General features: G+C 41.1%; 1 protein-coding gene and 1 long non-coding RNA gene across 5 annotated transcripts; both read right to left on the bottom strand.

The window, feature by feature from the left end:
* Nucleotides 1–335: 335 nt before the first annotated feature.
* LOC115768246 (WD repeat-containing protein 6) lies at nt 336–4,457 on the bottom strand. Of its 2 annotated transcripts, XM_030712776.1 has the most exons (4): nt 4,206–4,457; nt 3,406–4,143; nt 1,261–2,786; nt 1,134–1,204 (listed from the first exon to the last, which is right to left on the bottom strand). In XM_030712776.1, the coding sequence occupies exons 1-4, from the start codon at nt 4,273–4,275 to the stop codon at nt 1,199–1,201; spliced, it is 2,340 nt and encodes a 779-aa protein (XP_030568636.1). In that variant the 5' UTR covers nt 4,276–4,457; the 3' UTR covers nt 1,134–1,198. The 2 variants fall into 2 exon arrangements, with proteins under 2 accessions (XP_030568635.1, XP_030568636.1); XM_030712775.1 differs by having other exon boundaries at nt 336–2,786; nt 4,206–4,447.
* A 3,348-nt stretch (nt 4,458–7,805) lies between these two features.
* On the bottom strand, nt 7,806–8,712 carry LOC115768243. Of its 3 annotated transcripts, none has more exons than XR_004018498.1 (6): nt 8,656–8,712; nt 8,434–8,598; nt 8,331–8,361; nt 7,992–8,178; nt 7,889–7,937; nt 7,806–7,831 (listed from the first exon to the last, which is right to left on the bottom strand). It is a non-coding gene; the product is annotated as an uncharacterized LOC115768243 (long non-coding RNA). The 3 variants fall into 3 exon arrangements; XR_004018497.1 differs by having other exon boundaries at nt 8,318–8,361; XR_004018496.1 differs by having other exon boundaries at nt 7,992–8,231; nt 8,318–8,361.
* Nucleotides 8,713–11,338: the final 2,626 nt, after the last annotated feature.

An 11,338-nucleotide genomic window follows, 5' to 3' on the forward strand; every position in this document is an offset into this window, starting at 1 on the left:
ACCCGGTTTTGTCCATGCTGTGCAACAGACTTTATAGGCGTGGCACTTTCACGTAGGCCGCCTGTCGAGGGTCACACAAAGGTGGGTCACGTTTCCTGTCTGACTGATTCTGTTTTCTTCCAGGCGTATGCTGCGCAAAACGTTGCACTACAGCTTTAAATTTAGTCACAAAATTTGCCAGGTAGACGGATAATGCATACAATAACTATCCGACCACGCGTCCTCACCCTTACAGCTCGTCATTGACATTTCTTTAATATCAAGAAATTTTCCACTTTCCTAAGCTTCCAAATCGTAAACAGTTTTGCGCCGACTGTAACTTTTTACTTGTTTATTTTTTCGTATTTCAAATCTTTAATTGACTAATCTAAATTTGTTTTAACAATAATCTAAATATTGCGTAAATAAGTAAATGCAATGTGAACAGCGCATTTGACTTAAATATAAAATATTCTGCCATCTAATAAAAACGATTTCGTAAAAAAACAAATTTTTTCTAGTCTTAATTAGAGTAAGATTCTTTAACAAAAAGTTAATCAGGACAGTATCATGTGCATGTTAAGAAGAAAGCGTTAACATGTATATACTAATAATTAGAATTGTAATATATAATTAATTATTTTCCAGTAAAATAACTTCTAACCCACAACCGTAAATATATAAACGATGGTTTTTATCTATCAGAATTCCTTTTATATCGGATAAACATGTATAACCGATGCGAGTGTATTTTAAAGTTTTTAAATTTACCATATAAATTTGTTTATCCATACTACACGTATAAGCACGTAATTGAGGGGATTCATCAACCCGTTTCAATGAATGTATTCCCAACGCATTTATCTGAGCATTATGCATGGCCGAGAATTGCGTGCTTTGTAGGACACTCATGTCGGATTTTTGAATCGTGGTGTACTTAAAGATTTCATCGTCACCACCGGACAAAATATGTAAACGGGAACCATCGTCTAACGTGTCAAAAGCATTGATGCCAGCCGCGTGCAACTGAAGCTCAAACCGTTTGAGGCAAAGAGTCTTATCGAAACCATACAGCACGCCATTTGTGGTTGTGATTAACAATAAATTAAGATTATTTAAAGTCTGCATCTGAAGCGGACATCTTTTAATGTCAATTAGACAATGTAAGTTGATTTTTGTAGGTCTTTCCAGCTGCCAGTGGAGCAACCGAATTTTTCCATCAGCGCTGGCAATAAAAAGTGAGAATTCTCCAGGCGCAGTATGCTGTAAAACGTTAATTACCATTAACCGCGCTTCAAGTAAGCCGTTACCGTCACTTGTTGATCGTACTATGTGCGAGCACAGTTCACTTACGACTGGGCCATTTGTGTCAAGCTTATTAATGCATAGCTGCGCCCGACCTCCAACTGAGAAGATAAGCCAATAGTTTACGACGTTTTCAGATTTTATAGGGTATAGAACTAAGTGTCGGATGCTTGAGATGTGCGTATGCAACTCGGCACACTGATAAAACGACTGACCGATAAGCTGATTAATTTTAATAATATTATCATCACCGGCTGACACAATATATGGCTGTACACTGTTTTGTTCAATTAATTGTATAATATTACAACTTCGTGTGTGCCATTCATTTCGCAAAGTCTGCCATAAACATGAAGACCATTTGTTGTAAAGTAACTCACGATAGCGAAATACATGCTTTTGCTTAATATATATTATATCAAGTACTCCATCGTTTAACTGATAGTCCCAACACCGATGGCCTCCTCCGCATTGCAATTGTAAAACCACGTCATTTTTATTAGACCACGCCACAATATGATTGTCATTAAATCCGATCAACAAATCTATTGTCGGTGATGCTTCTATCCACGCTAAAGGCACACACTGACGTTGCAAAAAAGTTAAACGATAATCGATTAAATTTAATCGTAAAAGTCTTAGAGCGGATTCGTGTCCAGCACTTAATATGTATGCATATTTCTCATCAATCTTAAACAATTGAAGCAGAGTAGATCCCATTTTACCATGCAAGCGTTTAAATGTGGTCTTTAGTTGTAAATGTGCACAGCCTTCTCGTGCGTAAAGCATAAGATGGCCATTGCGAGTGCTTAACAGCAAGCAATCTAGGCTCACAAGCAGTGCAGCTGTTATCCAGGGTTCACGACATTTACTGATAATTATGCTTCCTTCAACATCCATGTTATTTCCTTTCAGTAAAAGACAGTTTCCATATTCATCAGATATCAAATAAAGTTCTTTGCCGAGGAAGTGAAACGATTGAATAAGACCATTAAGCTTGTCTCCATCGTAGAGTAGCTTAAAACGTTCTGTATTCCCGTTATAGCTTAAAAGTGTAACACGCTGGTAGCCACAGGTAGCAATTATTCCATCGTTAACAGCTAAAACTGTGCACTTATAGGTGGGAAAGTCTGCAACCGATTTCCAAATGTTCTTTTCAGATGACTTAGTAAGTCTCATGTAGAACATGTTATTTTTATTGCTTAAAGCAATGATTGTACTATTATTTAAATATTTAATTTTTTTCATAAATTCGGTGGATGAATCTAACGGTATCAGTTGAGTTGAATGGATGTGCTTTGAGCTTAAAGTCATTTTTAAGTTGTAAGCAAGTACGTTTCCTGTTGAGCCTGTGCTATAGAGTGTTGAGGTAGAATGATCGAAACTCAGGCGCCATATTGGCGCACCAAATTGTTGGCGCCGTTTGAATAACAATTCCCCTGAATGACTCCAAATGCATATATGCGAATCCTCACCTCCACTTATAACAAAAATTTGGCCTCCTGCAAAATAAAGTTCAGATGAGCTTAGAAATTATTTATTTTGTATGCCCTTGTAGAAAGTACTTTGATTTTTTCATGAAATGTGTAACACATCTCCGATCCCATGAAGAGTATATATTCTATATCAGCAACAGTTGCTGAGTCTATATTGCCATGTCCATGTCTGTCTGTTTCAATGCGAATTAGTCTCTCAGTTTTAAAGCTATCGTCTCTAAACCTTGTAGTGGAGCGTCTTTCTGTTGCAGGCAGTATTTACATATGTCGAAAACGGTCGGTTTGGACCATTATATCATATAGCTGACATATAGACAAAATCTTATCGAAAATTAAAAACTTTGTTTATCAATATTAATTGACCAATTTATTATTTAAACTAAACTGTTAATATATAAACCAAATATAATTAATATCGTACTCCTATATTATATAGCTCAATAGAAAGAATCGTTCGAACAATTTTTTTTTATGGAAAAGTGTTTTGTTTGCCGATATATTTGCATCAAACTTTTTATATACTGACATATCTGGAAGCTAGTAAGACAAATGTCTACAAAGGCATTAAATGTTCGGCTTACCGAAAATATTCTCACTTTCTCGTTAATTGTGTATAGAATCTTACCGTACTCTGCAATGGTAGCACAAATGACTCGGGCAGTATGTCCAAAGCAGCTGAACAAGGGCTTAACCAAAGCTATATCCAATTCAATATCAGGAGCAGATCCACTTTCTAGTTGCCAAAACTTTAAAGAACGGTCGTCGGAAGTGGTCACTAGCAAACGTGCTGTTAAATTTATGTGAATAGAAAATATAACACCATTATGCGCCTTTAGCCGCAAGCAAAGTCGAAATATTTTGGTATGTGAATTAAAGTTAATTTGAAGAGAACTATGTGGCTGCCAAATCAGTATTTCTCCAAATCCATTGCCGCTTATTATATTAAGCTTGTTGTAGCATTTACCGTTAAAAATTGTGTAGTAAAGCAAAGAATAGTCAGTACAACGTGCCAATTCTAATATACTGCATTCTCCGAATTTCATATTATTCGGGTTATTGTATTGTAAACGCAGAAGGGCGCCATGTGCCATGTGCAATGCGAATTGACCGCTTCTCTCGTCCTCCAAAAATATGGCTGCATTAATCCAGTCTTTTGTCTCACCTTCATAAATTAATATAAAGGTTTCTTTCTGATTAGTATCATATTTAAACAAGGAGAACTCATTTTCAGCGTAAAATAGTAGCAGCCCCGTTTGCTCACATTTGTGACTGAAAGCAAAACCGTGTATTTTTTTATAACGCAATTCCTGCGGCAACCGGATATTGGAATTGCTAGAAAGAAAAAACGCTTGGTTGCCAATAGCTACAAATCATACAAAATATGTTAATAATAATAAAAAGGCATCACATAGAATTAATGCATACCAGTAAATAATGAGTGTTGAGATATATTTAATGCAAGGGCATCCGTAAACAATATATTCTTGGGGATCATGATTGGCTTTTAAGCTTTCGTTTACATTACTGCAATACTTTTACAAACATTATTCACAAGCCCACAAATATTAGTTATTGCATTCTAACATGCGTCAAGTTAGCGACGTGATTTAGCGGAAAATATTTTTGGAAAATGGTTCCGGAGCCGGAATCACTCACCTTTAAATGCATTTAATTATGTTTTCAAGCACATAATACATTTTGATGCTGCTAAGTGTCGCTTTGTCAGACGAGGGGCAGCGCCGGTTCTCTCGCAGAATAACTACATAAAATCTGCACATCACTAAAGAGTTCACTCCAAAACGTACGCAAAGGCCAGGTCGTGCAGATCGAGTTTATTTCCGATAATCGATAACTTACTCAGTTCCCAAGCAATCGATAAGAATCGATATCGTCGTCCTGTTTTTTGAGCAAATTGGGTAAATACACTAACCATACAATGTATAGACATACCAAATGGCGCTTTTTATCGAAACAAGAAAAATCGAAACGAGGCGACCCTAATGGTACCTGCGACATTTTAGTGTGCCTAGACAGAGTAAGACTGCTGAGAGTGGTAGCCGAACGCCGGCCTCAAAAGCCGAACGTTCAGTATGAAGCCGCATCTCGCTCAGCGTACAACGTCGCGGCTGATGATGCGTTTTCTTAATATATGTATGTATGCCATTTTTATATCATTACAGCCCAAAAACATATGTGTTTATGCATGTGCCTCGCTCATTGCTTTGCGCACTTGCGTCTATCTCTTTCTTCCTCCCCGAGATCTACAAACATTCCTATGTTTGTGTTGTGTGGATGTGCGCACAAGTAGATCGCGGCGTTTGTCGCGAGCCAAAGGTTAGTTCTTCAATTGTGTGACTTTTGTGCCTGTAGTAGCAATAGGCACCCACATTTAAATGCTCTATCATGTATTTCTTCGTCTAGTCAGACATGATGAGAAGAATTTGATCAAATTTTATTTAATACACAATTAATTGACCTAAATGAATTATTTTGCCTAAAATGCAAAAATATTTAAGTCGTATTTCTGCAAGGGTAGTTCATCGTCGGTTTGTCGAAGAATTTAAGAAAAGACCAAAAATTGACGCGCACTATTTCAAGTAAGCAGTTCTGGACATTTTTTATATTCCGTCACTTGTTATATATCCATAAAAAAGGTAAATAGTGCCTCTATTGCCACACATTATGACTGTACAATTTTTACTTTCCGTGCACTGCTCGGATTTTCAGATGAGTCGCATAGTTTCTCTGTAAGCCAAATACTGTTCTTTCTGAGCAGGACCTGCAGGAAGTAATTTAAAATATATTTTCTGTGGTGACTGCAGCTGTGAGATTCGGAAAACCAATTTGCAAATTTCTCAAAGGCCTCAGTCCGCGAAATGCATTCATAAATCATCACTTCTCTTATTTGTCTAACGTGTGGACTCTTTTGAAAAATCGTCTGGAAAATACTATATAACAGTTTAATAAGACAAAAAAAATCGTCTTGGGGAGCTTTAAGTTTTAAACGATTATTTATACTTTTGAAGTTTTTATTACACAAAAAATACTCGGAATCTTCACATTTAGCAATATCCTCTTTTAAAAGGCTTTTGCGGGTTTCACAAGTAAACTTTTGTTGTGATTTATGTAAAACAAACCCTGCAAAATACCGCAATGCATTTTCGCTACTTGCACTAATAGCAACAGACGGGAGATCGTCATTATCGCTATTGCTTATACTACATTCGTCGAAATATTCAATGCTCAACTCGTAATAGGACAAATGTTCTTCGTCCTCAACATGAACACTTTGCAGTTCTTCATTGGCCTGTTCTATGACATTTACAAGCATATAATCTTCATCTGGTTGACAGTTACCTGATGAAGCTCTTGCTGTGATGATTTTCATAGACAACATTTTCGAAATTATCGCGTTGAATTGAAAAAGCATTGGGTTACTATTTGTAATACCTCTACTTCTTATTAGATAAAAAAGGTTTTCCAATGCATCTTGATTAAGCCGTGACAAAATTAGAAAGAAAACATTGGAATCTTCCCTCCCAATGTCTTGAGAAAGCTTTAAAACTGAATTTATTGTGAGAAACAACCTATCAATGCAATAGACCGTTTTGGGATAACGACATTTCATGAAATAGTATCTCATTTCAGTAAAATATTTTTCTATTTCATTATTGTTCTGTAGAGCTGATTTAAATGGGTTTTTATCTTTTAATACATTGCTATTTAAACAATCAAAAAGCTTATTAACCCTTTCAATAAATTTGGCTGTCGAGAGTGCAACATCTCGGCAATCAGCGAAATTGCCATTTTGAATTAATGTTTTGATGGCAGAAGCAACTGTATGACTAAAAATCGGAGTAGATTCGAAAGAGTTGGCGTATATATGTTTCCTAGAAAGCTTTGGACATAATCGAGTAGAGCTGTTATCAGTGTCAATTTGAAATAATTTAACTAATATTTGCCATGACACTGTACCATCAGGAGTTTCGAGAAAGTTTCGCATTAAAATATTGCGAAGAGACTTTGTTGCATTTGACGTTATCGGTAGCACCGAGGGTTTACCTAGTTGGTTGCGTGCGATATTATCGGCCACGCCGATATCTTTTCGTCATCTGATCAGAGTATGCGGGGTGAAACGGCGCCCACGGCGTAGCCCAAATTTTTGAAGGGTGGCAACGCCAGACTTGCGACCCACGGCGCCAAAAGCTACGATTGCTATTGGCCGCCCGGTTCGCTCTTAAAGCAAATATGAATAGAGTGGATCGCATGCCCTTAGATATGCCCTTGACCGTCATTTGGGCCATTGACCCAAAAATATGCAGCTGTGCAGATGTGCAGCAACGGTGCCTGCCTCGCCTATGTATGCGTGTGCCGAAATTCGGCACCGATGATTTTGCTGCCCAAATGTAAAGGGAGTTCGACTTTGTCAGCGGTCCACAGCGGACGTACCGTACTTAAATGTGCTTAAAAAAAAGGAATAGAAAAAATCAAAGGGCATACACTTGTTTTTTAACGGGTTTTCTTTATTAGTAAATTGCTTAATCCTTATGTGCTAAGGTATTGCAAAAGAAAAAACCTAAAACTTAAGTGCGACTAGACAAGCAAAAAAATAAAAATTAACGGGTCCGGCAACAAAGGGACCAGCTCCCGCACCAGAGATGCCCTCGAACATATCAAAGGCCAGGAATCGGCTCAGCGGCATACACCAGCCATATCCGCGACGCCGCCAGCCAAGCGTCGGCGCAACCCTGAAGACGGAGGGACGAGCCATCACGGTCCGGACGCCAACAACGAAGAAGCGGCCACAGGCGAGACCACGCCCACATCCTCCGAGTGAGTCCGTTCCATTTTTGCCCATCCTCGTTCGAGCCCTTGGCAGAGAAATGAACGAGACTCCTGACCGTACTCCCTGAAAAAGAACAGATTTTTTTGTCGTTAAATTTAGTTTTTTTGTATTTTTAAATCATGTCCATACATACATAGACACTTACGCCGAGTTTCACTTTAGAGTGCGAACGGTGAGGGAATTTCCAAAGGTGATGCATCTGCGCCTGTAAAAGATAAAAATTTAAAATTAACACTTGCGCGAACTATGCTCACATACTTACCTAATTGGAATTATCCATTTACATCACCCCTTACCTCCCCCAGAGAGCTCTTTAGGTAGGGTAAGGTAGAATTAAGCGATTTAATACAATTTATATCACCTACCTGTTGCACGACCGTTTGTCGTGAGATACCCAGTTTTACGTGGTTGTGTGGGCACATTGTTCCTAAATTGGCGCTACAATTGCCTCTAAATTGCCTCCGTGCGTGTTTTTTTGCGGCGACTAGCAGTATCCTTGTAGAATTTCGTCGCCTGTTCCACTTAGTGCTTTTAAAATAAAAAAAGGGAATTCTAAAAGATAAGAGAAAAAGAAGGACCGTTCACGTGCATAAATATTAATTCATCTGGACGGAGTCCTCATGCAAATCAGAAAGGAATAAAAGAAATATTAGGCCAATAATTATAAGAATGCACAAACCATTATACGCACCTGTGAAGCTAACCAAATATCCACTTGTATGAGATTCGAAATAGCTGCAAAGATAAATGCCATAAGCAATGATTATAATTGTTATACACTTTAAGACAACGCAACCAATTATATACCGTATCTGATGAGAGAAATGTCCGGTTAGATTTTCTTCGTTGGGGAGAGTTGGCATAACAGCCGGCACAGGCTGATGGCCATCTAATGGACAAAATGAGGGAGACGAGTGTAGGTGATCGTCTCATGGCTGGGCGGGCACGCTGGGTCCGGAACCGGGGCCCGATCTGGAAGAGTAAGCTGGATAAATAGTGTTTCTTGTTAATTTATATTGAGTGTCTCACCTTTGTTGTTTACATTTTCATAGTTGTTACAGCTGTTTAATTTGTTCACGAGTTAGAAGTTCCGATTGTTTGACGTTATCGATTTGTGGTTCGTTTTGCATAGTGTTGTGTAAGTCTGTATCCATAAACATGAGAAGTTTTCTTGTAGTGGTTGATGACGGTAAGTCACGGTCGCATGTTGGCGAAACGTTCGCGACGGTTTATCGTAGCCTGGTGGTAGCCGCCATGACAAATTAACAAAATTGTGATAGAATGTGATATTAGGGTAGGTCTTACTAGATGTTTTCTATTTGTTTAGTCCCACTCTGTGCTACCGCTGGGGTGTGCTGGCTGTAGTTAAATAAGCTTCGGAGACAGGTGACCCAGGACGATATAAAGCCGATCCTGCGCCGCACCTGTCACACAGCATACCTTAAGGGTGCCCAGAAGTGCGACAGAAACCAAATAGCCTTCAAGGTAGCTTTCCTTGAATGCCGTTCGTCAGTCAAACTGACGAACTGAGCATTTGACGAATGCTTAAGTGTTGTCCACTGTCCAGATTATGCGTAGATTAGTTAGCCTGTTTTAGGATTTGTCTTCTCTCCCCCAAGTATTTGAAATTAATTAAAAAGAAAAAATTTTATTTTTGTGAATGTTTTTGTGGTCGATGTGTATGAAATTATTATTCTTTATTAGTAAGATTTGTTAGTGGGTGTTTATTTATTTATTAATTTATTAGGAATATTGGTAACGTTTTGTTTAAGGGTAGCAATCCTTGTCGAAGAGAGGGGTACAGTTCTCAGAAGGGATAAGTATGGCTGAGGCACAATTGTCGGATTGGGCTTCTGACACTGATGGGGCGTCGGCTCTGCCAGCGCCGCGCCCGGCTGGGGGACTGGTGCGAACGCCAATGAATTTCCGGGGATTTCCGGAGAGACAGATCCCAAAAAAAGGTCACCTGGTAGACATGGAGAAAGAATTGGCGCAGCAAAATAAACCTACACGGAACCTGGAGTTCCCAAAAGCCCCGAAAGACTCAGTGCTCAAATCGGCGGCAAACGCGGCGATCGCTCAGGCCCACCAAACGTATCGGCATGCTCTGCCATCTGGCATCAGCGAGTCCATCCGCGAGGAGATGCGAGCTGGCTTCATGGAAATGATGAAGGGCATCATTGATGTGCTCAGGCCGCCAGGGAGCCAAACCGCCGAGACTAACACTGCGCCGAAGCCGCCCAGACATGTCGAGCCGGGACCACGAACAGGCGACATCCCGAAAGAACGGGAAGTGTTCCAGCGCGAGGCATTTCCACCACCGGTGCCATCGAAGACACATAGACAAGGCGCACGAGGGGCGGAATATTCGTCCAGCAGCCCAGTTTACGTCGCAGATGCTCAGTCGAGGAACTGGCGTAACCCGAATAACCGCCATTTCCGAGTAGAGGACCGGAGAGCGGATGATTTTCAACCGGAGGAGCCGTACGCCAACATGCCCTCTTGGACAGGTTCCGGGGCTACCAGACGGAACACGATGTGATGCAGGAGCTATTACAACGAGAGCAACAGGCCAGCGAAGGGGTGAATGACTATATCCACCACATGCTTCAACTCGCCGCGCGATTCCAGAAGCCGCTGAGAGACCGCGAGCTGGTGAAGATTATAAAGCGTGGTTTGAAAGAAAGTCTGACGAAATATATATATGCCATGGACGTACTCACCGTGGATGAACTGCGCCAAGAGTGCCTAGAAGTGGAGAGGCACATGGGTCGCAGAAGCCAGACATGGTACCTGCAGCCGTCGTTTTGTCCACAAGGAACGAGGCCCGTAGTCCACGAGGTTGAAGTACCACCACAACGTACAGAAAAGCCGCCGGGAGAACTGGAGGAAGCATTCGTGCGAGGCAGGAACTCATCCCGACCTGTATGCTGGAACTGCAGACAATTCGATCACGTCTTTAGAGACTGCCTGTCCAAGGAGCGGAAAATATTCTGCTATAGGTGTGGAAAGCCGGACACTTTCTGCTCCCAGTGCGAAAACTGTCCGGGAAACCCCAGAGGGAGCGCAGTGATGGCGGGGCAGACGCGTACCTACCAAAGCCAATAATCATTGAAAAAGAGACGGAGAGTTGGAATAAGGATCAGGATAAGGCGTATTATAATAATAATATAAGCAAAGGAGGAACACTTAGGAGCTTACCGTATGAAGAACGTGTTCGGGCATACATGTCGGCCCGAAATAGAATTTTTGGTGAGACAGCTGGAAGGGATGACACTAGCCAGCCGGAGAGTGGTAAAGGCACGTGCGTGCTCCCGCAGACGCAGGATTACCAGATTACCGCAGGCGCCAGGTCGTCGAAGCTGTGAGACGGGAGGATAGTATAGACCCACGCGTATTCGCCGAAGTGGAAGTTGCCGGGGCCAAGATGAAAGGGACACGGGGGCCTCAGTCAGTCTGTTGGGACGAGGATGCCGGGAGTTAGTGGAGGAACTGGGATGGGAAGCGCGGCCATACGAATCGATGGTGAGGACAGCGGCGGGTGCCAATCGCCCAATTTTAGGTCGCGTGGTTCTGCCACGCCAGATATCGTATTTTACATGTGCCCGGGCCTGCGACAGGAACTATACCTGGGGATCGACTTCTGGCGGGCCTTCGAGATTGTACCAGAGCTGCTCGGTCTGACCAGAAAGCCCGGAACACCACCAGAGGC

Source organism: Drosophila novamexicana, unplaced genomic scaffold, assembly GCF_003285875.2.
Source record: "Drosophila novamexicana strain 15010-1031.04,08,12 unplaced genomic scaffold, DnovRS2.1 tig00001720-arrow-arrow-pilon, whole genome shotgun sequence".
In the NCBI taxonomy this organism is placed as follows: Eukaryota; Metazoa; Arthropoda; class Insecta; order Diptera; family Drosophilidae; genus Drosophila; species Drosophila novamexicana.